This window comes from Chaetura pelagica, unplaced genomic scaffold, assembly GCF_000747805.2.
Source record: "Chaetura pelagica isolate M959 unplaced genomic scaffold, ChaPel_1.0 scaffold437, whole genome shotgun sequence".
Lineage (NCBI taxonomy): Eukaryota > Metazoa > Chordata > Aves > Apodiformes > Apodidae > Chaetura > Chaetura pelagica.
In genome coordinates this window covers 27164-52432 of record NW_009953914.1, presented here as the reverse complement: position 1 = coordinate 52432, position 25269 = coordinate 27164, and the positions used below count along the sequence as shown (strand labels likewise).

Here is a 25269-nt window from a genome sequence, read left to right as displayed (position 1 = left end):
ACATAGATTCCTTTCTCAGATTGTTTTTGCATTCCTGTGTTAAGTTCACCCTTGTGGTTGCTAATGAGGCTGAACTGTTCCTCTTGGACACACAGGTCTGAATCTTCAGCTGCTTTTGTTCTGCACCATAAACTTCAATTGCAGTTAAGGTGTTGATGAGATTTCTGCTTTTTTCCCCCCTTCTTTTTCCCAGGTGTGCAGTCTGCTGCAGTAAATGTTATTTGTGAGCTGGCTCGACGCAATCCCAAGAACTACCTTTCCCTGGCTCCACTCTTCTTCAAGCTGATGACATCATCAACCAATAATTGGGTTCTCATTAAAATTATAAAACTGGCAAGTATTCTGGGTCTGTTTTTTTACAGGATTGGGCTTCTCATTGAATTGCCTTGAATGCAAAAATAGGTTTTGTGCTTGGAGGTGTCATTGCCATTAAATCCAAATAGAAAGAAACCTGGAATATCTTCTAAATGTTTATGAACATAACCAAAGAGAGAAAAATATTTTAGTATAGCTTGGTTTAAAGATAAGGAGCTGCAATTTAAATAATGTTTTTATACTGTTTTAAGTAGCTGTCAAATCACTTTCTTGTCTCCACTTCTTTCTTTAATAGTTTGGTGCTCTTACTCCATTAGAACCTAGGCTGGGAAAGAAACTGATTGAGCCTCTGACCAACCTCATCCATAGGTAGGTGTGACAAATGTTACTTTTTTCGTTCAGGACTGATGAAGTGCCTGGTGGCTAGGTCAGTAGCTAGGTCTGCAGATACATTTCTGAACCTTTTCTTGAGTCTCAATATATTGGCTTCAAGTTATCAAGAGATAATCACATCCAGACTACTTCTGAAAAACCTGAGTGAGGGAAAATAGCTTAAGGGAAAGTCTTTGGGTGTCTGACTGTCAGCATGAATTTCTCCAAAGCATGCATGAAAATTGCAGTAATTTGCTTTCCTTTCCATTTCATTTTAAACCAGAGATGACTAGAGAGAATATATGAAAACTCTGGATTAAAAAAGGCTCAGCTGGATATTTGTCTTCTCTGTTCACCTACACACATTAGCCCTTCCTCCTCCCAGCAGTTTTTAAGTGAGAATTACTTCATCTAGCTTGAAGGTGATGGGACAGAATACTGACAGTTTCTTGTGTAAATGAAGGTGTTATCCAGCTCCAAGGTATTGCTGACAAGTCTTCAAAATGTGCCAGTTTTATCCCTTATTTAAATACTTAATTTCTGTTTCAGCACCTCAGCCATGTCTCTCCTGTATGAATGTGTGAACACAGTAATAGCAGGTAAGAACTGAAACTTGTAACCTAGAAAAAAAGCCACATTATGAACTTTGTCACCAATTAACACCACTGTGCTTGGCAATCACTGAGGTCAGCATGTGTGATGTGCTTAGAGCTGGTGCTGGTTTTGGAGACATGCTGTGTGACACATCACCCCACCTTTTCTGCCAGGACGTTCTGTTCTGCCCAAGCTTTACAAATGTCCAGTCTAATCAATGATGGGACCTGATTTTTGCCTTGAGGCTCTTGCTGGCTTGATTAAAGCTCCAGTCTAATGACATTACCCCTGGAACCCAGTGCTACATCTCAGTGCAGCAGGGAAGTGCCCACTGAAAGGTTCAGCTGTACAGTAGCTGGTGGCATTTACAGGCTTGGCTGCTGTGTGATATCAGTACAGCAAACCTTGATGAGAGCAAAGGATGATGAAAAGCAGCTTTGACATGGCTGTTCCAGCAATTCCAACCTTTACACTTAGTTTCCTACCCTGCTGTTATTACTCTTAAGGAATATGAGACCACAGTTGCAGTAACAAACATCTCTCCTCTTCCCAGAGCCCCCCAAAAGTCCAAACAGACAAACCTAAACTGACAGCTTTCCTTGGGAGCTGAGCTGCCTGCTGACCTTTAGGTGCTGTGTTGTTGCCTTCATTCAGAACACAAATACCAACTGCAATCTGTGTTTGTGTCTTCCAGTTTTGATCTCCCTGTCCTCTGGGATGCCCAATCACAGCGCCAGCATCCAGGTGGGCTTTGGTGGGGGTCCTTTGTTCTAGCCTGCTCTGTGACACCAAGTGCCATGGAGAGACTGGATTGTGGTTCTCTGCTGAAAGTTAAAGCAGTAGCTCCCTGAAACTATCTCACTTAGATGGAATCCTACAGATTGAAGCCTTTGCTATACAAACTATCTTCTTTCCTTTGCTCTAAAATGCAGATTCTTCTCATGTAAAGTTTTTCTAATTCTTAGTCATCTTCCACTCCCCGTACAATCATAGAGTTTCCTTTTGTTCTGAAAGCTGTTAAAGCAACAAGACCCTCTTACTTGAGACCCCAGGTTGTGGTCAGAATGCTTCTGCTGTCTTTCAACTTTACAAAAAGTTATTTTAGGTCAGACTTTTAAGGCTTGTTATAACCATGACATGGTCTTTTTTTTTTTTCCAGCTTTGTGTTCAGAAGTTAAGGATATTGATAGAAGATTCTGACCAGAACTGTAAGTATGTTGCTTGTCTTCATGGAAGCTTTTAGCAACCAACCACTGGGGAGAAAGTGCAGCAGTCTCAGAGCAGAGACCTGTTCCTCCCAGCAGCTTGTTCAGTGTTGTAGTGTCTGCTACTTTGTAAACAATTGCTGGGGTTTTTAATGTGGAAGTCATTTTTGATAGTGAGCAATTTTTTATAAAGAGCTTTTTTAAAGCAAATGGGTTTAATTATTGCTGCTGTTTGTGGTCTTGTAAATCTGAAACAGTTCTTTTTCCATGCTCTGGGTTTTCCATTTTTCTAAACTTGCTGCTTGGAAAGTACTGAGGGTTTCCTGTAGTGTAGCTTTAGTGGCTGCAAAGAACAGTGACAAATCCTGTTTTGTGCAGACCTTTTTTGTGCCTTATGATTTTTTCCCATTGAGAACAAGACTCCTACTTAATGATCCTTTTAAAGTTGTTTTCATCCTTGGATGCCTGTTCTCAAACCTCATAGCTTCTGTATAAATGAATGATAAAGCTTGAGGTGCAAGAAGACTGTAATGAAGAACAGACATGTAATTAAGTGCCTGTATGTGAGATTGTGCATTTAAAGACCATGATCTGTGACACATTGTTGCTCAAACATTCTCCTTTTCATCACAGATTTTTGAGTGTATTAATATTGGTTTCAGTAGGAGCAGTTGGCATTAAGATTTCATGCCCAACACAAAGCAGTGTTTCTATATTTGGAAAGAAGTTTTATTTTGTCTTTCACAGTGAAATACCTGGGACTGCTGGCTATGTCCAAAATCCTGAAAACACATCCTAAATCAGTGCAGTCTCACAAGGATCTCATTCTCCAATGTCTGGATGACAAAGATGAGTCTATCAGGCTCAGGGCTCTAGATCTCCTGTATGGCATGGTATGTTCCTACATGATTCCTTTCCTCTCCAGCTCCCATGACCCTTTAGGAGGCTGATGTTTAAGGAAAACATGCAGCTTTCTCTTCCCCTCTCCCCAGAAATCTAGTGGTGATAACTCCTGTAGGTTTTCTGGCACCTAAGACAGGTAAAGGATCTGGCACAGCATGAGAGGGCTTTAAAAACTTTGCTTCAGACCAGGAGGAGTTTTTGAGTTCAGGTGCTGGGGAAGCCACCCAGAAAGCTGTTTTGCTAAGGCCTGAGCCTCAGCTGCTCCTTCCATCCTTCATCCAGCTGTAAAGTGACCTGTAGGCACATTGGGTCAGGTCTCTGCTGTTCCAGCTGTCAGTCCAGCTTGCAGCACACCACAACTCAGGTTGACACAGGTTATGCAGCCCGGGGAACAGTCTGGAGCAGAGAAGGCAGCTCTGAACTGCTTGATCATCACATTTGCCCTTCAGTGTCCACTTTGTTGTGCCTCCTAATGACTTGTACAGAATCTCATTCTGTTCTTCTCTGTGCCACCAGTCTTGTGTAACCAGGGGTGAACTTGCAGTGACAACATTTGAGCTGCAAAAGGGCTGGTTATGATTTAGGTAGTAAAGTGCTTTTCACTCAAATAATCTGTGCCCCCTCACCCCCAAACCATAGAGGAATTGAGGTAGATTTGCTTCAGAGTTTCCTATTTTAGAGGAGAAAGTGAAAAGTAAGAAGAACACCTGTTGTCCTCTTCAAAAGATGAGGATAACAGGACAGTGGTTTTCAGGTTGCTAAGAGAACTGGAGTTTGTTGTTAGCTCTGGAGGTTAAGTGCTGGTTGGTTACATCTTTAATAAAAAAATAACGTAGGAGAAAAAACCTACTGTTTGTGCTCAACTGGTGATATTACCTGAATATTTTATTGGCTTTATTTAGAGAAATAAGTTTCCAGAGCAAGTTCATATAACTATAATTTGAAATGCTAAATTTCTGCTGGATATTAATGGCTCTTAAATTAGTTTAGTTTAGAAACAAATGTTGTGTGCTATTAAATGTATCACTTGGCAGAAGTAGATTAATTTTCTCCTGGTTTTCTGTATTGCTGCTGGTTATTCTTATTCTTGGCTCTTCCACAGCATGTACTTGTGCTAAGTCTGCTGTAATAACAACTCTGAAAGAACTAAACAGGTTCCAGTACCTGAAGGGGCTCTAGGAAAGCTGGGGAGGGTCTTTGAACAAGGACAGGGAGGGAGAGGACAAGGGGGATGGATGAAAACTGGCAGAGGGAGATTGAGGTGAGACATGAGGAGGGAATTGTGGAGTGTGAGGGTGGTGAGAGCCTGGCCCAGGTTGCCCAGGGAAGCTGTGGCTGCCCCATCCCTGGCAGTGTTGAAGGGCAGGTTGGATGGGGCTTGGAGCAGCCTGGGCTGGTGGGAGGTGTCCCTGTCCATGGCAAAGGGTTAGATTTAGATGCTCTTGAAGGTCCCTTCCAACCCAAACCAGTCTGTGGTTCTTTTTCAGTTGTGATTGAAACTGGGGCCTACAGATGTGGTTCTGATTTCTTAACACACGTCTGTCAAAGAGAGCTGGGAGCTGCTTGAATGGAATTAAGATTTGACAGTGTGGCAAATGATTTAGTTTTGGTTCAACCTTTCAATAAATCTTCAACAGGTATCAAAGAAGAACTTGATGGAGATAGTAAAGAAACTGATGATCCATGTGGATAAAGCAGAAGGGACAACGTACCGGGATGAGCTGCTGACCAAAATCATAGATATTTGTAGCCAGTCCAATTACCAGTACATCACAAACTTTGAATGGTCAGTACTTTTATGTGTCAACTTTGAGATCAATCAGCAGTGGTCGTGCCTGATTGTCAGCTGATCACATTGCATCCCTTTCACTTTTTGCAGGTACATCAGCATCTTGGTGGAGCTGACCCGCTTGGAAGGCACTCGGCACGGCCACCTCATAGCAGCTCAGATGCTGGATGTAGCCATCAGGGTCAAAGCCATCCGTAAATTTGCAGTTTCCCAAATGGCCATGCTGCTGGATAATGCTCATCTCATAGCCAGCAACACCCAGAGAAATGGCATCTGTGAGGTGCTTTATGCTGCTGCTTGGATCTGTGGGGAGTTCTCTGAGTAAGTGCCAGCAGAAAGCCTGACTCCAGGGCAGTGTCTCCTTTCAGCCAAAGATTCAGGTCACTGAAATGTATTTTTTTTGAGAGAAGGATGATTCAGAATGTGCAAATGATTGCACATGATTGCTGCTTTTTGGCCTCCTCACCCCATAGGGTTCCTCAGCTGTTTCTAAACTAGACTGATAGTTTCTTTGGAATATCTGGTCTCTTTCTTACCTCTGCAGTCCTGCCCACTCATGCATGAAGGCATAACTGGGTTTAATCAGTAAGATATAAGACATTGAAGGAACTCCTTCTACATTAAGGCCTAATCTCACTTATAGGGAAAATGCCCAATCGCCATGTTTGATTGAATTAGGTTTTGCTCTCCTCCCTGTTTGGAAAGGTTTTTGCAGAACCTAATTCTGAGGATTAGAAGTCATCTTTTTTTGCTCAAAACATCTGCAAAATTGTCAGTGTTCTTGTGCCAACAGCATCTTTTAGCTTTATTAAATGTTTTTGTGTCTTGGTTGTGTGTGCATACACACCCACTTACCTAGCTCTTGTTTTGTTAAGCTGGACAGACCATAATACTGAAGTCTCTCCACTTTTCATCTGGTTTGGTGTCTCTTCACCAGAGAGGGCAGGGATAGGACAAGGGGTAATGGTTTTTAAACTGAGAGAGGGGAGATTTAGGTTAGACATCAAGAAGGAATTCTCTACCATGAGGGCAGGAAGGAACTGGCTCAGGTTGCCCAGGGAAGCTGTGGCTGCCCCATCCCTGGCAGTGTTGAAGGGCAGGTTGGATGGGGCTTGGAGCAGCCTGGGCTGGTGGGAGGTGTCCCTGCTCATAGCAGGGAGGTTGGATCCAGACGATCTTTAAGGTCCCTTCCAACCTTCACTATTCCATGATTCTATGTTACGAATGCAACTTGGAAGGGGAAAATATGCATAGAGCAAATACATAATAATTTGTAATCCCTCCTGTCTTTCTTCAGCACTTTGTGCTGCAGCTGAGGTTTTTGAAAAGTTCTACTCCATGAAGACTGAAGAAACACTGAAATTTCTTAATTGCTCTTTCATCTGACCATTCTGTCTTTACAGACACCTGGAGGAAGCAAACCAGACTCTGGAAGCAATGTTGAGGCCTAAAGTTACAACTCTCCCAGGCCACATCCAGGCTGTCTACGTGCAGAACATGGTGAAGCTCTATGCATCCATCCTGCAGCAGAAGGAACAAGCTGGGGAAAAGGAAGCAGCTCAGGAAATCACTCAGCTGATGATTGAACGTTTGCCTCAGTTTGTACAGAGTGCAGATCTCGAAGTTCAGGAGAGGGTAAGGGAAAAAAATTACTTTGGAATTGATCATACAGAGTCTCATTTGTCTTGGAGCATATCTGTAATCTTCTGTGGACAGGCACAGCTTATTTAAGGCAATGTTATCCCTGGACTGGTGCATTGGAGTGTTGTGTCCAGTTCTGGGCTCCCCAGTTCAAGAGGGACAGGGATCTACTTGAGGGACAAAGGACTATGAGGATGATGAAGGATCTGGAACATCTGTCATATGAGGGAAGGCTGAGAGAGCTGGGACTGTTTAGTCTTGAGAAGACCTTATTAATGTCTACAAAGAATCTGCAGGGTGGGTGTCAAGAATGGGCCAGTCTCTGTTCAGTGGTGCCTGGACGAGGACGAGGGGCAATGGATTCAAACTGGAGCCCAGGAACTTCCACCTCAACATGAGGAAGAGCTTCTTTCCTCTGAGGGTGACAGAGTCCTGGGACAGGCTGCCCAGAGAGGCTGTGGAGTCTCCTTCTCTGGAGACTTTCCAGACCTATCTGGATGCCTTTCTGAGTGACCTGCCCTAAGTGTTCCTGCTGCAGCAGGGGGGTTGGACTTGATGATCTTCAGAGGTACTTTCCAACCCCTATGGTTCTATGATTCATTCTGTGCTTTGTGTAGCTCAGTGACAGAGAAGGGCTGAAACTAGAGGACTGGGAAGAGTGGTGATATTTCATGTCAGAGCCCAGATCTTATTCCACTTCAATACCACCTCTGAAAGCTGCTCGCAAGAATTTAACTCAAATCCATTTAATATTAAAAATTATTCAAGCACAGAAGGACATGAAAAGGACACAGCTAAAACACAGGATTAACATGGATTTTTGTACCTTTGCTCTAAACCTGCAGTTTATGCTGCTTCTGTTAATTCCCTTAATGGAGCAGAAAAGTTACCTTCTGAATTTCATTGCGGTTGATTTTTTTTGGTTCACTTTATGAATATGAATTCTGAAACGACTTCTGCATTTGTTTTTAGGCTTCTTGCATCTTGCAACTAATAAAATACATCCAGAAGCTACAGATAAAAGAAGTACCAGTAGCTGAGGAGGTAATAGCCCTGTTTGCTGGGGAACTGAACCCTGTGGCTCCTAAAGCTCAGAAGAAAGTCCCAGTTCCAGAGGGGTAAGGTTCTCTCACAGCCTTCTTTAAACTTCTAAGCTCTTAAATTACTATTTAAGTATATGATGAGAAACACTGAAGTACTGATGGGTACTGAGTGAAGCTATTTGTTTATTTACTGCAATTCTTACCAGCCTGGACCTTGATGCCTGGATCAATGAACCTCCATCAGACAGTGAGTCTGAAGATGAAAAGCCCAAAACCATTTTTCACGATGAGGAGCAAAGGCATTCCAGACACAGACAGCCAGAAATAGATGAAGAGGAACTGGCCAGAGTGAGTGAATTCTAAAATGCTTTTCCCTGCATAATTTAGTGGTAATGTTGTGCTACTCAAGCAGCTGGAGCTGTTGTGGGTTCTCTGTGTAGCCTGGGAGCCACTCTGCTCTCATTTCTGCTCAAGAAGTCTGACAATTTGGTGTGAGCAAAGTACATGGATTTGAATTCAGGGATTTTTTTTAGGCATTGTGGAGTCCATCCAATATAAAGTTGTCTTGGAAGTCTAGTTTGGCTGTCATGTCCAAATGGAAGCAAGATGCTGTAAAAGCTTGTCCCTTGGTAGGAGTTTTGAGCTCGGGACAAAATCTGACCTGTAAACTGTGGTGTCCATTGAACTTCACTTGGAGAAGTGCAGGGTCTTGCGGATGGATGCTGAGCTCTGCAACTGGTTTTTTACACACCTCCTTACTGGGGTTCTTTTGTTATCCTGTGTGCTCTTGTATCAGCAGAAAAAGAAGCAGCATCTTTGCTCCTGGACTTGAGCAGCTTCTCTGGATTATTGTAACATGACGGTTCTCAGTGGTGATACCCCCTTTCCTGCTTCTGACCTTTTTGCTTTCATAGTGAAAACTTTTTATTGACAAAAATCCTCCCTCTCTTTTAAAAAATGAAAGTAGACACATTTTAATTACCATCAAAACCTGGTTTTCAGAAGTTACTCCCTCTAGTCTAGAATGGAAAATCAAAGAAAGGACATTCTAAGGAGTACTAGTTACAGCAGTAGAAGTACTTGTATGTTTTATGACTCAAAACTGGGTTATCATGCTCAGGTTACTATGCTGTAGCCTTTTTGTCTTGTTCCAGAAGTTCAAGGAGTTTTCATTTTGCACTTGGATACTTTTTCTCTCTCTTTGCTTGTAAACAAACCTTCTAACTACAAACATGCTCTTGCTTTCAGCGTCGGGAAGCCAGGAAACAAGAACAGGCAAACAACCCATTTTATATTAAAAGCTCTCCTTCCCCACAAAAGGTGAGTGAGTCTGGATTAAAATATCTTGCTGGCCTCTCATCTGGTCATTTGAAGTGTCACTGATTGTCAGAGCTGCACTTCCCTCTGGGACATTCTGATGATTTCCACTGCAGTTCTGTTCACTCAACAGTGTGTCGATTGGAGCAGCTTCCTACAACTATTTATTATTTATGTTAAGAAATTCATAAAAGACTTAATATCACAAGAGCAGCCAGCTTTTTGTGGATCTCTGGTGGACCTCCAGTTCAGAAATAAGGAAGTGGTGATTGTCACAATTCCCATGAAGTAGTTTAAACAATCAGGATTAACTTGTGGAAATTGGAGTGTTTATATTTCAGCAACGACCCAGTGAAAGCTGCAGAAAAACTCTTCCCTGTGTCCCAGATTCCTCTGCAGGTGGTTTGTCCCAGCTCTGGGTGATGGAAGGTTCAGATTGTCAGGCACTTCATGAAGAGCAGTGAAGAGAGGGTCAGCCTTGAACATGCTCTTCTGGGACACGCAGTGTGTTTGGGGATCAAAACCATTGTTGTTGTCTCTCCTTAACACCTTTTTCAGGGAAAGAATTTGCTCTATTCCATGTATATCCTAAAGACTGCTCCATTTTCCTCAACCTAAATCTTAACATTTATCTTTCAAAGTGGCAAGTTACTAGCAATAAAACACAAACCAAAAATTCTGCAGGGAGTTGCAACAAACCCTTTCCAGGGCAGTAGCAGGGTTAGAAAACTGTAGCTAGAAGTAGGATCTTGAGTAGTAGTTACTAGTTGGCTTTGAAATGTACCTTGCAACCACAGAGGATTTGGTACTGAGCTATTCCATTTCTGCCCTTTGAAAGTTTCACTTAGAGGATTAAGCTGCTGTCCTGGTTTGAGCCAGGAGGAAGCCAATATGTTGATGTTTTTGCAGTGTATCCATTTGTATGGAATTGTATCTGGCAGTGCTCAGAAAATAACCAACTTTCCTTTTCCTAGCGGTACCAGGACACTCCAGGTGTGGAACACATTCCTGTGGTCCAGATAGACCTTTCTGTCCCCTTAAAAGTTCCAGGTGAGCCCAGTTAATCTTAATTCATCACAGAAATTCATTTAAGGGAAAGTAATAGTTGCTCCATAGGAATTCTTCCTTAGGTTTTTAAGGGCAAGGAGTATTTTTTAGAATTAGTCTATTAAATATATCTCCTTAACTTACATGGTTTTTAAAATAGTACCTTGCAGTCTGAGTGTGGCTCCTCTCAGGATAGTGTTAGAATTAATTCTGTCATCAGGTAAATTGTTTAGCCAAGTTTGTAACATGTGATCACTGGTCTGTTTAGGGAACAGTCACCTTTGGAATGTCTTATAGGGCTGATGAAGGTGATCAGGAGATATTAAGTGCAGTTTAATGGTAGAGATACTATTTTAATATCTTATTTCAAATATCGGGTGGTTTGATACAGCACTGAAAAGCTGTTGCTAAAATCCAGTACCTTGCAAATGATGAGTTTGAAGTGCAAATATTTGAAGCTTACTTAAAGGTTTTTCTCAGAATGTGGGAAGTTGTCAGCATTAGTGCAGCAATGGCACCAATTCTATGTAAAATACTGATGTTTAGATGCTCCTTGTAATCTCTTTGTAATGTGGAAAAGAATTGAGGAGCAAGATTGAGGCATTAGACTTTGGTTAATAGTTGGTGGAATCATGGGATGGTTTGGGTTGGAAGGGACCTTAAAGATCATCCAGTCCCAACCCCCTGCATGGGCAGGGACACCTCCCACCAGCCCAGGCTGCTCCAAGCCCCATCCAACCTGCCCTTCAACACTGCCAGGGATGGGGCAGCCACAGCTTCCCTGGGCAACCTGGGCCAGGCTCTCACCACCCTCACACACAAGCATTTCCTCCTCATGTCTCACCTCAATCTCCCTCTGCCAGTTTTCATCCATCCCCTCTTGTCCTCTCCCTCCCTGCCCTTGTCCCAAGTCCCTCCCCAGCTTTCCTGGAGCCCCTTCAGGCCCTGGAAGCTGCTCTAAGGTCTCCCTGGAGCCTTCTCTTCTCCAGGCTGAACACCCCAACTCTCCCAGCCTGTCTTCACAGGAGAGATGCTCCAGCCCTCTCCTATGGAATTAGGTTATGGTTGGACTCGGTGATCTTTTTCAACCAGAGTGATTCTGTGATTCTGTTTTTGGAGAGGAGGAGTGTGGTAGGAAAGCTGCTGCTGGAGGGGCTGTGTGGGAGATGATGGGGAAGCACAGAGAAGTGTGGAGCCTTCTCATTCAGAGAAGTTAGAAGGAAGGTTCACTCCTAAGATGTTTCAGTGATCAATGTCCATGTGGACTTCAGCCTGAAAGCAGTTTGACTTCCTCCACAGGAATGCCTATGTCTGAACAGTATGTGAAACTGGAAGAAGAACGAAGACATAAACAGAAACTGGAGAAAGACAAGAAAAAGAAAAAGCAGAAAAAGGAGAAGAGAGGGAAACATCATCGCCACAACTCCCTGCACACAGAGAGTGAGGAGGACATTGCTCCAGCTCACCACGTGGATATCATCACAGAGGAGATGCCAGAGGTCAGTGGCTTTGGTTGGTGGACTGAGTTTATCACTCTGCTCTTCTGGAGAGACTTTTTTCCCCCAAGAGTTTCCAGCTACTCTGAACTGTTTCAGTTCAAGAGCTCTGATACCTTGCAGAGCTGTTTAAGAAATGGCTGACTGAGATGGTCTTAGGTTGTTCTTGGTGGGGAGAGAAAGGATTGTCTTTTTGTGCACAAAAGGCAGAAATTGCCACCAAAACTGTTAAAAAGACCCAACAAAACAAACAATATGCCTCACTGCTATAAAAGTAACTCTGTCCAAATAGTCACTTCATTTATTATGCTCTGCTGCTTCACTGACATTAACTTGCTGTCTAGTCAGCAGGTTTGCAGCTGATTCAATTAAGTGCACGTGCTAATGATGTCATCTGTATTTGTTCCTAAAATTTCCTTTAATCAAAACCAAACAGCAGCAATTCAAATCCTGCAGTTTATGAAGAATGGGTTTCTGTTCTAAATTAATCTTGTAACTTGATGCTGCATTAAAGTGCATTGTTCCTGCAACTTGCTGTGCCTGCCTGCAGGCTGGCCTGCTCCAGGGTTAACAATCCTGAAAAAAACCTGGTGTGTGGGATGCAGAGCTTTAGTTTCAGAGTTGCCTGTGGTTCAGTTCTTCTGTGGATGGCCTCTCTGTCTCTTCTGCAGAATGCTTTGCCCAGTGATGAAGAGGACAAAGATCCCAATGATCCATATAAGGCACTTGATATAGATCTGGATAAGTAAGTCACAGTTTTCTATGTGAATTGACTTAATTGCTAATCAGAATGCATGAGGGCAGGTCTGGGGCTCCACAGGCAAGGGCACCATCTCAGTCCACCAGGGGAAAAGACTAAGTCACCATGTCTTGGATGTAACCTGAGGTGATCATCCAGGCTTGGGTTCCCACTGCAGCACAGCTGATAAATAGCAGAGGGTTGGGAGGGGCAAGGGAATAATTCTCTGTGGCTGAATGGAGTCTGAAAGGACAGGCAGTGTAGCTGGGATCAGATGTGAGTTAGTCTGAGCTTTTGGATATACCAGTATCTCCCTGATCTAGCCTGCATTGACCCTGTGTGACCTGCATCCTTCTGTGTTCATCTCAGAACCCAAGTACACATGGCAAGCCTGAATGCTCTGTGTTGTGGTAATTTGACCAGTAACAGTCAGTCTGTAGCATCCCATTGCCCTGTGGACATTTCCATGTGTTGCCACTGTTGAAATGTTGTTCTAACATGATTGAGTGAACCACATATCATAACTTCACCCATAGTCTGGTCCTCATTCAGCTCCTGGAGCTGTGGCCAGTGCTGGCACCCCAGGCTGCAGTGCCAGACCCCCAGTCCCTGAGAATTACCTGTTGGTTGTTCAGTACTGCATATGGAGACTGTTTTTTTTTAAGTTCCTGTTTTACAAAATCATAATGCTGACTATAATTGCTGATTTATGGTCCATGGATGCCTCCTGTAAAGTTTTGAAGGCACATGTATTAAATGCATCTTAAAGCTGGCAGAGGGAGATTGAGGTGAGACATGAGGAGGGAATTGTGGAGTGTGAGGGTGGTGAGAGCCTGGCCCAGGTTGCCCAGGGAAGCTGTGGCTGCCCCATCCCTGGCAGTGTTGAAGGGCAGGTTGGATGGGGCTTGGAGCAGCCTGGGCTGGTGGGAGGTGTCCCTGCCCATGCAGGGGGTTGGGACTGGATGATCTTGAAGGTCCCTTCCCACCCAAACCATCCCATGATTCTATGTACACGTGTTGTCTCTTTCTGAGTTATTAACCTTACAGTCTGTGCCATTCTCTGCAGGTCTCAAACCTGAAGGGGTTTGGCCCCTTAGTACCTTAGCAAAAATGTGATCCAGTGATTTTGAAAAGTGAAAGAACATTTTCTGAAAAACTTCCTTTTTTCATGAACTGGTCACTTTCCTCTGAGTCTGCAGGGGACAAATGTATAAAGGAAATAAGATCTGCAGGGAGAAATGTGTAACTGCATGACAAGCCTCAACAGAGTAGAAACCCTGAGCAGAGCAGGCTCTGAATCCTGTGCTCCAGGAGGCATCTGTGGACTCTTGTATTGTTTCCACCCCTTCTCTTTCCATCTCATACCAGTTGGTGTGCTCTCCTGTCATGGTTTCTCATGTCTCTGTCCTCTCTTTCTTTCTGTGCTTGCACTGCTCTGTCTGTTCACGCTCACACGCAGTCTGGTTTCAGGGAAGCATTCCAGGTAAGAACACCTTGCTCAGTGCTTGACCTTCTTTGTCAGGTTGGTTGGTTGTAGCAGAAATACTTGAAGGGTGGTGAAACTGTTGCAATAATTGACCCTCCAGTTAGTGTATTTCAGCACTGACTTTCAGCACCAATCCCTGTTCCTGTACCAGGTGTATGTGAAGCAGCTTAAAGGTGAGATCTGTTTACTGTGCAGAGGGGGGAGTCCAACTCACCCCTGCAGTGTCTGCTTCAGAGGGAAAAATCAGGTCCATTTCTTAATGAAATATAAACAAAAAAATAAAGGCAGGTGAGACCATTAGAAATCTTCCTGAACAAGTGTTTTTGCTGCTCAAGCTGAAAATTAATATTAATTAAAGCTGTAGAAATAGAAAAAGAGGTGAGTTGTGAACTTCCCACTGATTTCTGGATAGTGTTTCACAAGAATGGAGACATTTATGTGGTGTTTATTTTAATTTTTTTTGCCCCAAGTACTGGATTTGGGCTATAGTTGCATCTGAACTACTCCTCATGCTTTTTGGAGACAGGTATCTGAAATTAAACACAACTTTTAAAATGGAATAGCAGAGTAGAGATTCATAGTGTAAACTTCCAAAATGAAACTATTTCTTGCTTAAAATCATTTCCAGTTGGAGTGATCATCAGTAACAACAAACCCTTCAAGGGCTGTTTGAGCCATCCTGTCATTCCAGTGCTTAAATTTCCTCACTGTTGTAAATATTTCCTGCTGTTTCTTATCTTTGCTCTTCCCCTGGAAGCAGTTGGGCAGAAATGCAGCATAACTCCATGTGTATCCCTCCTTCTGTTGGTGATACTCAGCCTACAAGTCTAGCTACCACTTTTTAAGGGTGATCAGGTGGCAGCAAGAGCTTGGGTGTCAGTCAATTTCAAAAAATGTTTTTATTAACTTCTAAAACATGAGGACAGTGTCCACAGTTACAGAAATAAATTTCAGGTACAAAAGTATGTGCTGATTTAAGATTTTGGGGGCGCAACTGTTAAAGCATACTTTGTCTTGGACATCCAGAAGATAATCTGAGCTCAGGGAGACTCTTTGCAGAAGAGTAATGGTCTCTGTTTTTAAGACCCTTAGCAGACAGTGAGAAGCTGCCAGTGCAGAGACACAGAAACGTTGAGACCCTGAAGTCACCAGACACAGAAGCTCCCCTAGTAGAGCAGAAGAGCAAGAAACCCAAAAAGAAGGAAAAGAAACACAAAGAAAAAGAGAGAGACAAAGGAAAGAAGAAAGAGAAAAAGGTAGTAGAGGAGGAAGAAGAAAAAAAGGTAATTCTCCAAGACTTGCATTATTTCAGGAACTGCTGTTGTGGGCCATATTGATTGCTGTGTTTTGTTGTTGCTTAGGAACAGTCACATTTGCCAGTTCAAACAGCTGAATGTTTTCAGCCTTTATTTCCTTAAAGATTTACAACCATAAAAGCAGGTATTTCAAGATTTCTGGTAATAAACATAACATTTACTTGGCCTCAGAAGTCATCAGAGTTTGGCTCATTGCAGCCTGCACAGCAGGTCTGCAGATCTAATTTGGAAGCTGAGTTTACTGATACTTTGTCTCTTCTTACAATTGGGAAGTGTTTAGCAAAATACCTGGAACTTGGTTCTCTTCCTTAGTGAGAGGGTGGTGAGAGCCTGGCCCAGGTTGCCCAGGGAAGCTGTGGCTGCCCCATCCCTGGCAGTGTTGAAGGGCAGGTTGGATGGGGCTTGGAGCAGCCTGGGCTGGTGGGAGGTGTCCCTGCCCATGCAGGGGGGTGGGACTGGATGATCTTGAAGGTCCTTTCAAACCCAAGCCTTTCTGTGTTGCTGGGATTCTACATCCTGTCCCCATATATTAAAGAATCTTTTATTTATAAAACCTGACATTAATTGTTAGTTACTCTGAAGACTGGTTATCCCTCTTGTTTACCACTCTGTGGAGATGCAGGTTTTCTCCTAAGATGCATCTGAGGTGCTTTGAATGCCTGTAGATGGTGTGATACACAGGGTGATTTGCAGTTACTGTCACCTGTGACCAGGTTTAGAAGTGTGCTAAAGGCTCAGGCTAAACATCCTGAACTATTTGCTCCTAAAAGTGTTACAACATCTCTGTATGAGCAGTCTGGAGCAATGTTATTTCAAGGACAACTTAGGGTTTTGAATTAATTGATGATTTCATAGAATTGTAGAATGGTTTGGGTGTGAAGGGACCTTCAAGATCATCTAGTTCCAACCCCCCTGCATGGGCAGGAGCACCTCCCAGCAGCCCAGGTTGCTCCAAGCCCCATCCAGCCTGCCCTTGAACCCTTCCAGAGAGAGGGGCATGTGTTGGAGTATTTATTGGTTGTTTCATATCAAAACAAACCATAATGGTTTTGTTTTCTCTTGCAATCCAGGGGGAGGATTTGGATTTCTGGCTGTCCACTGTTCCACCACCTGCTTCCACAGCCCAGCCACAGGTAGACATCTCACCACATCCCAGGAGACTTTTTCTTGTGATTGGATCTCAGCTGTGATAGTGCTTTGTCACACTGCAGGGAAAATAGGCTTCACTTCTCATCTTACTGCTAGGAAGCAGTGACATTTTATCTCCCCAATTTACAGACACTGTAATGGGAGTGTCCCAGCTTGCTCTGCTGTGCAGATCAATGGATAGAAACCGAGACACAGGCTTGGTGGATTGTGATGTTATTGGTGGGTTTTAATATTATATGATTGTATGATTTTACCTCCTAGTGTGACACAGACACTAGCAGTACAGGCAGATATGAGAGACAAGGCTGAAAGAAAGTCCCATGACTTTTGATGGGAGACTGTGGAGGAAGAGACAGGGAATATAAGGGGATAGATTCCTTGGAGGAGATCTTTCATATCTTGTCTTCAGATGATTGTATTTGCTGTGTTTCAGAAGCTTGATACCATGTTAGTCTAATGTAATTTTTGAAGCAACAGTTGGTGTGGAAGAGAGTGTCACTGCTAAGATGGCTTTTGGTGTGGGAATCAATTATTTCAACTGAGTTTTCTGTTCTTGTCATAATTCTGTTTATCTGCTCAGAGTGAGCCTGAAGTGGGTGCTGCTGTTGTGGCTGAACCTCAAGGGGTAAAAAAGGAAGAAAGGGAAGAGCAAGATGAAGAGGAGGAGGATGAAGGAAAGGTAAGTAGCTTGAATTGCTGACACCCTTAGCCATATTTTCCTAGAGTCTGGTATCTCCTAAAAAGAAGCACATGGGAATTACCAGCAGCATCTTAGTCAGTGCAGTGACCTCCTGCAAAGAGACAGCAGTGGGATGTTGGGCCCTGGAGAAGCTCTGAACATGTCCTAGTGACAAGTTTGGTTGTCCCTTGAGGCAAGGGTCAGGTGGGAGTTTTAAAGCTGAGCTTCTAAGTTGAAGAGATTTGGCTTTTTGCTGAGCCCAGGCTGATTTGGGTTAAGGCATTGAAACGTGGTCAGCAGGGCAAGGGAAGGGATTCTGCCCCTTCTCTTGGCTCTTGTGGGACCCCACCCAGAGCACCATGTCCAGTTCTGGAGCCCCCAACACAGGAAGGACATGAAGCTCCTGTAGAGAGTCCAGAGGAGGCCACAGAGATGATGGGAGGGCTGGAGCAGCTCTGCTCTGGAGCCAGGCTGGGAGAGTTGGGGTGTTCAGCCTGAAGAAGAGAAGGCTCCAGAGAGACCTTAGAGCAGCTTCCAGTGCCTGAAGGGGCTCCAGGAAAGCTGGGGAGGGACTTGGGACAAGGGCAGGGAGGGAGAGGACAAGGGGGGATGGATGAAAAGTGGCAGAGGGAGATTGAGGTGAGACATGAGGAGGAAATTGTGGAGTGTGAGGGTGGGGAGAGCCTGGCCCAGGTTGCCCAGGGAAGCTGTGGCTGGCCCATCCCTGGCAGTGTTGAAGGGCCGGTTGGATGGGGCTTGGAGCAGCCTGGGCTGGTGGGAGGTGTCCCTGCCCATGCAGGGGGGTTGGAACTGGATGGTCTTTAGGGTCACTTCCAACCCAAACCATTTTATGATTGTCAACTGAGCAGGGTTTTCTGAAACTCAACACAGAATGACTGTTGGGATTTAAGGAATGGGGACCCTGTTCCAGGCTGCTGCAGGAGAAGGAAGCTGTTTGGAGTCATTCAGAGGGTGCATGGACTGGGAGTCCATAGCAGGAAGATAGAGGGTTTATGATGTTAATGGCTGGAAATGTAGGGTTTCTTTAAGGGTTGTTGTAGTTCCTTGTTCTTCTTGGTAGAAATCCTCCAAGCATAAGAAGAAAAAGCACAAGAAAGAGAAAGAAGAGAAATCAAAGGATAAAAAGAAATCCAAGAAGAAGACTCACCACAGCGAGGAGGAGATGACAGAGTCAGTGCAGAATGGAACACTAGATGATGAACCACTACCAGTGAGTAGCTGTGCCCTGGCAGCTCTTGCCTCAGGGAAAAGGCAGGAGCTAAACTGTTTTGGGAAGGAGCAAAATGACAGCTCTTTTCAGAGGAGTTAGTTCCATTGTGACTGATTTCTCTCTTGTTTTCCAGCCAATGTCCAGTTACCGCCTCCTTGCTGAAAACCCCTACATTAAAATGGTGAGGTTCTTTGCTTGCAGTCCCAGATACCTGCTCTTTTTCTGTTCTCTTAAGAAAAGAAAGGATGCCCTGGGGGTGGTACAGGCTTCATGTAGACAACATTAACCTGAAAAACTATTTCAATCACAGGAGGCAAAACATAACAAAGCTCCATTTCCCTTCCTTTGAATGTCCCACTTAACAAGCTTTTAAGTTGATTATTTGCCCACTGCTTAGTGCTATGGAGCTGATCCCCAGTGAGCTTTTCATTATTCTCTAGCTGCACCAAATTACCTTCTGTTTGAAATTTACTCTGTTCTGTGCTGTGTTCTGTTCTGGTCCTCTGCTATTTGAAGTTTCTGAATCTTTCCTGTGATTTTAATTTTTTTCCATTCATTTACAGACCTATGATATTCAAGGAAACCTCCAGAATGATAGTCAAGTTACTGTCTCTGTTATCTTTGAGAACAAAAGCACTAGCTTTCTGAAGAGCATGGAACTAAATGTCCTGGACTCTCTCAACACTAAAATGCTCCGACCTGAAGGATCATCAGTACACGATGGGATCCCTGTGCCCTTCCAGCTACCCCCTGGTATGAGCAGCTTTGCAGAGGGTTCTTGGAGCATGTTTAGTCCTGCACTGCCCTCCTGTGGAAAGAATTGTTGGAGCTCCTTGTTACTTGCTGTTTTCCAGAAAGCCTGTGTCCCTCTGGGTGTTCACGGGGCTTTCACACAGTTCACTGGAGGGGCTAAGTCTCCTTGCAGGGGGACTGTAAACACAAGTGGTTCTGTGTAGAGAGAGCAAATCCTGTAATATAGGGCTGGGAGTCTGAATGGCCAAATTTCTTGTCCAGTTGGCTGCAGGCTGGCATGCTCTTGAATGTGCTGCTTGAACTACAGGAATCTCAAATTCATGAGGAGCTTGCTATGAGATTTAAAAATGAAACGAAGCTATAGGTTCTTGAACTATTAGAATCTGCTGTGGATTTATTCTTGATCCAGGCTCATGCACGACAGGCTGAGAGTTGGGTGTTCAGCCTGGAGAAGGCTTCAAGGAGACCTTAGAGCACCTTCCAGGGCCTGAAGGGGCTCCAGGAAAGCTGGGGAGGGACTTGGGACAAGGGCAGGAAGGGGAGAGGACAAGGGGGATGGATGAAAACTGGCAGAGGGAGATTGAGGTGAGACATGAGGAGGGAATTGTGGAGTGTGAGGGTGGTGAGAGCCTGGCCCAGGTTGCCCAGGGAAGCTGTGGCTGCCCCATCCCTGGCAGTGCTGAAGGGCAGGTTGGATGGGGCTTGGAGCAGCCTGGGCTGGTGGGAGGTGTCCCTGCCCATGCAGGGGGGTTGGATCTAGATGTTCTTTAAGGTCCCTTCCAACCCAAACCAGTCTGTGATTCTAAGTTTGTCTCCCTTTTCTGGTGGCTGAGGCCATATGCAGTGACATTCTTTGATAAGTGTGTTCTTCTTTGGAGGGGAGCTGAGCCCTTAAGAAGTATTAGACATGGAGATGAAGGACATTGGCTTTGTACCTGGTACCAGAGAACAGTCAAATCACTGAGCTGCTTCAGTTTCCACTTCCTTTGCCAAAGAGTTAGTTGGAAAACTGAAACAGCTCAGAAATCTTCTGGGATTTGGTGGCTTCTGAGTGCATTTTGATCCCCCACAAAAAGCAGTGGGATATTTTTTTAATGCTATACAAGGCAGTTCCTGACACAGACTTGTATTAAAAGAAAAACATAGAAACATTAGAATGCAAGTGAGTTCTGAAAACTAATTGGAAATATGTCTATTTTCCTGTTATCCAAACAATTTAAATATATTGCTACTGTGACAGGCACTCATTAACCTCTACCAGATGCCAGTTCTCACTGCTGCTTTTTCAGAGGTGTTAATTCACAACAGGAATTGTGTGTATAACTTTTCCAGCTCCACAGAACACTTCAAACTTGGTTGCAAAATAGTCAGCACCTAAAATTTAACTGCTGCTGATCAGTTTGTTCTAACCTTTACGTAGACATGGAAACCGTTTTCTTACCTGACTTCTCCCTCTCCTCTCTTCATGCTAGGAATCTCTAATGAAGCCCAGTTTGTGTTTACACTTCAGAGTATTGTTATGGCTCAGAAGTTAAAAGGAACACTGTCCTTTATAGTCAAAGTAAGTGCAGCTTCAAACTCTGTGCTTCTGCTTCCTTTGGAATTGCATAAGGGAGCTTGACTTGGGTGGAAAGCACTGCTTTAGAGCTTTTTTAGGCATCATTTCATCTCTGCTGCACCAGCCCATTCTGTGATGTGAGAAAGTATTTTTTACATGACATCTTGTGCAAAGACTGTCCCCAATTCTGCCCAAGCATGTCCCAAATTGTCATTCCTGGCAGCGTGTGAGCAATGCAGCCTGAAACATAAGCCACATTGTCAGCTAGAAAATCACTGCAGTGGTGCCTCTGCTGGGAGAGGAGATCATCCAGCTTGTGGGAGATGCAGCTTCCAGGGTCTGTTCCTTCTGATTTGTTATCATAAAGATCAGTTGGACACTGATACCTGGTGCAAGGTTGGAAAAATAATAAGAATTAGATACAGTTGATAAGGATGGAAACCCAGAACAGAGGGAGGTTAGCTGAAGGCCCTCTTTAATAAGTATTGACTATGTGAGTTTCTAATCTTATTTCAGTGAAATTATTAATGAGGGAGCTGTGTGAACAGCTTGAAGGAAGTGAATGGAGACAGTTTTGGCTACTTCTGAGTCAGCCATTATCTCTATTTTTAAGAGTTTCTTAAAAATAGTCAACTGGTCCTATATTCAGTACCGAAGGATCTGGGACATATTAATTATTTTGCTTGGGAAATAGTGAACTGTGAAACCACATCTCCAGATGTTAGTTGGAAATGAGTCTGCTCAGAGTATTTCAGCAAGAAGTAGTTGGAAATGCAGCCAGCTCCCTCCAGCTCTGTCCCTTACCTGCTGAGGTGGGTGTATCAGCCCAAACCTTGTCTCTCAGTGGCCTGATGGTTGTTCTCAGCCTGATCCTGCAGGCCCAGCCAGGTTGTATCAAAGGGAATTGAGCCTCAGAGTCATCATCGGTGGCTGTTTGGCAGGTGGGGGTGGTGCCTCCTCTTGCTGCCCTGGGGCTCCCATTCATCTCCTTTCCTTTGACCTGTTGCAGAATGATGAAGGTTCAACCCATGAAAAACTAGATTTCAAATTGCACTTCAGTTGCGCTTCATACTTGATCACGACGCCTTGTTATAGGTAAGTGCCATCCAGGGGGCACAACAAGGGGCTTCTCCTGCCCATGTGGAGCTGAGCTTTGGCTGCAGCCCATCCCTGCAAGACACACAGCATGCTGGTGACTTTGGCTGCTTGGGGTTGCTTTGGTTGCAGTTCAGTTACCTGCTGTCATGTCTGTTAAACTCTGTCCAGCAAGGGATTTCAGGTGATGCTGAAGGAGGAGCTCTGTGCCCTGCAGGTTGGCAGAGGTTGTGTGGAAGTAGCTCTGGTTGAAGTTACAGGGTACTCCAGTGGAGTCTGGAGTATGATTCCCATATTTGCTGTAATCCCATTTTCCTAGAGCTTGGTAGTACTTAGACTTCTGCAACCTGAAATGTCTCAAGGTCTGCATGGGGCTGATGTGGCAAATTACACTTGAATTTCCAGTACAAGTGGTTACTTTCCTTCCTGTTTTGCAGTGATGCTTTTGCCAAGCTCCTGGAGTCTGGAGATCTGCACATGAGTTCTATTAAAGTAGATGGAATTAGCATTTCTTTCCAACATCTACTGGCAAAGATCTGTTTTCATCATCATTTTTCAGGTGAGTCTTCCTCAGTGCCAGAACCTTCTGCAGAATATCATATTCTAAAATTTCTGCTGCTCTTGGCAAGTGCAACACTTGCTGTTGATGTGAGAGTGGTGAGACCACTGGGAGAAAGCTGGGGAGGGACTTGGGACAAGGGCAGGGAGGGAGAGGACAAGGGGGGATGGATGAAAACTGCAAGAGGGAGATTGAGGTGAGACATGAGGAGGGAATTGTGGAGTGTGAGGGTGGTGAGAGCCTGGCCCAGGTTGCCCAGGGAAGCTGTGGCTGCCCCATCCCTGGCAGTGTTGAAGGGCAGGTTGGATGGGGCTTGGAGCAGCCTGGGCTGGTGGGAGGTGTCCCTGCCCATGCAGGGGGGTTGGATCTAAATGATCTTGAAGGTCCCAAACCATTCTGTGGTTCTGTGAATGCTCCATGGCTTCACCATTGACAGGAGCAGGTGAGATCCAGATTAAATAAATTTGGGATAGGAGTTTTTTTCCCAGCTTTGTAATTCATTGGTGTGCTGGAAGTGTGCAATGTTCTTCAAAATGAACCTTCCTGTCCCTGTGGCTTCCAGCCCAAGCAAGGCACGTGGCAGGTACCACAGGAGCACTTTGCTGGTAGTCAGGGCTGTAACTGTTCCCTGGAGGGTGTGTTTGATCTTCAGAGCTCCAGCCCACCCCTGTCCCCCGTGCTCCTTGCTCCAGCTCTCCAGGTTTGGACTTGCTCATTAAAACGCAAGTGCTGGCTGAAGCAAAACAAGTGGCTGTTTCATCATGCTCTGCTGTGCACGGTAATTGCCTCACTGAAAGTGTTCCTGGGGAGAAGATCTATTTTTCTGAGCAGCATTTTTGCCACAAAACACTCACAGCTTGCTCAGAAGGCAAATGAGTCACCTCATGATTGTGAAATACCCCGAGTAGGAGCCAGGAGGAGCCAGGCACGTACATCATCTTAACCCTGACTTTCTCCTCCCCTCACTCAGTAGAAGCTATTGTTCCTTGAGGCTGTGCAAAGCAGTAGTTCCTCTTCACATGAAGCAAACCTTCTGTTAAAGGTTTTTCCACTAAGTGAAACTCCTGCTTTCTTTCTAGTTGTGGAACGTGTTGATTCCTGTGCGTCCATGTACAGTCGCTCCATCCAAGGCCATCACGTCTGCCTACTGGTAAAAAAGGTGAGAGCATTGACCCCCCTGAACCAAGACCTGGGAGAAGCTGAGTCTGCAGCCTTTCCTATCTTAATAGAAAAGGGGAAATGTTCCTGTCTAAATCATCCAGGGTGATTCATCTGGCCCATCTGGCAGTTTGCCCTTTGCTGCTGCCAACCTTGTGCCTTCCCAGGGGATTTCTGGTGCCCTGCATGTACCTGCTGGGTGGAAGCAGCACTGACAGCTTCCCCAGCTGACCACTCAGCTCAGCCACCTTCATTCCTGGGCAGGCTCCACCAGCTGCCCATTCCCTGAGCTTGGCAGGGAATAAAACTGTCCCCACTTAGAAGCTAATGGATTTCTTTTTCTTCTTTTTCTTTCCAAGGGAGAGAACTCTGTATCCATAGATGGGAAGTGTAGTGATTCCACCCTGCTTAGCAACTTGTTGGATGAGATGAAAGAGACATTGTCCAAGTGCTGAATATTCCTTACAAAATACTCCAACTACAAGAAACACACCTAATGTGTAAAGATGAGCAGACCCAAGTGTTAAGTTTCTCCCTCGTACGCATGTACTATCCTGGGCACGTGCTTTTCAGTTAACTCCACCATTGTTTGCAGTTTAGACATTTTAAGGCTGTATGTTACCTTTTGATTTCCAAACTTTTTACAAACTGTGGTGTTAACCCTTTCTAGCCCAAAGAGATCCTGGTGACATGACTGGAGGAGGGAGGGAGGGAGGGGTGCTATTTATTCAGCAGCTCATGATGATCCCATAAACCTTGACACCTGCGTGGGAGGGTGGACTAAGCAGAATTTTCTCAACAGTAGCACAGAGTCTGTTGCTTGTGCTTGTTGCCAGGGAAGGTTGACTTGATCCTTAGCCATGGAATATGTCTTCAGGGCTGCTATAGTTGATGTATATTTCTAGCAGAGGCTGGTGCTGGACCTGAAGGCCTCTTTTTTTTTTTATATATGATTTATTATTATTATTATTTCAAGATCTATTGTGATCAGCATATAAACATCCTCCATCTCCTTGAGCTAATCCAAATGAGCCCTGTGAGGACTGGGATGTTTGAGTTTCTGTTTATAGTAGTTGCCTTGAGCCTTAACCTTCTTTTAGTGAAAGCTGAAAGAGTAGAGAGTGAATGCATGGAACAGCCTGGAAGTGTCACTGCTTGGTTCTCTGCTCTTGTTGACCAGCCCTGCAAATGGAGTCTGTCCTGCCTCTCCCCTTTGAGCAGTCTCTGCTGATGGTGTTTTAGAGTCCACTTCAATTTCACATTCCTGAAAAGTGAAGGTGTAGCAAGAAACTGGAAATCCAAAGGGGTCTGCTCTTTTATCATTCTGCTCACCAGCTGAGGTTGACCACTACCAGGTTAGAGGAACACCCACGTGAGTAGCCCCTGAAGAGTGGGCAGGTTCCCTCCCTCTGTGCTGTGAAATCAGGGTTGTTGCTGCCTCTGTTGTCCCCGTGGCTCCCATGGCCCATCCTGGCAGCAGTGGGTGCAGCTTGAGCAGGGAGGGCCTGGTGAGGGGCTGGGGCAGGGACTTCAGGGAGCAGGAAGGGAAGGTCTGCAGAGTGAAGCCCATTCTGCCCTCTGGAAATCTTGTGGAATCACTGACTGGAAAGGGATGCCTGTGTGTCCTTTCCAGAGATGCTTAATTGATGTTCTCCAAAATATCTTGCTTTCCATTCCCTCCCCCCAGTTCCTGCTGTTCCCATCCCCAGCAAACTGAGATGGCACTGGAACGGTTTCTCCTGGAGGCAGGTGAGGAGCAGTTGGTTGCTGTTACCAAAAGAGTCCCCAGGGGGGTTGGGTCGCTCTGCACTTCTCCAGCTCCAC

At 44.8% G+C, this 25269-nt stretch overlaps 1 protein-coding gene across 1 annotated transcript in view; it reads left to right on the top strand.

The window, feature by feature from the left end:
• AP3D1 (adaptor-related protein complex 3, delta 1 subunit) overlaps nt 1-24184 on the top strand; it is a 37714-nt gene extending 13530 nt beyond the window's left edge. Inside the window, exons 7-32 of the mRNA XM_010001494.1 lie at nt 194-333; nt 611-684; nt 1237-1286; nt 1976-2025; nt 2441-2489; nt 3234-3379; nt 5027-5175; nt 5269-5499; nt 6582-6813; nt 7792-7937; nt 8069-8210; nt 9111-9182; nt 10154-10229; nt 11526-11725; nt 12394-12467; nt 15032-15230; nt 16334-16396; nt 16993-17091; nt 18173-18322; nt 18456-18503; nt 18886-19075; nt 20548-20636; nt 21643-21728; nt 22166-22287; nt 23367-23446; nt 23805-24184. Coding sequence (XP_009999796.1) covers nt 194-333; nt 611-684; nt 1237-1286; nt 1976-2025; nt 2441-2489; nt 3234-3379; nt 5027-5175; nt 5269-5499; nt 6582-6813; nt 7792-7937; nt 8069-8210; nt 9111-9182; nt 10154-10229; nt 11526-11725; nt 12394-12467; nt 15032-15230; nt 16334-16396; nt 16993-17091; nt 18173-18322; nt 18456-18503; nt 18886-19075; nt 20548-20636; nt 21643-21728; nt 22166-22287; nt 23367-23446; nt 23805-23900 — 3053 coding nt within the window. The 3' untranslated portion in view covers nt 23901-24184. The remainder of the gene's footprint in view (nt 1-193; nt 334-610; nt 685-1236; nt 1287-1975; nt 2026-2440; nt 2490-3233; nt 3380-5026; nt 5176-5268; nt 5500-6581; nt 6814-7791; nt 7938-8068; nt 8211-9110; nt 9183-10153; nt 10230-11525; nt 11726-12393; nt 12468-15031; nt 15231-16333; nt 16397-16992; nt 17092-18172; nt 18323-18455; nt 18504-18885; nt 19076-20547; nt 20637-21642; nt 21729-22165; nt 22288-23366; nt 23447-23804) is intronic.
• The last annotated feature ends 1085 nt before the right edge of the window (nt 24185-25269 follow it).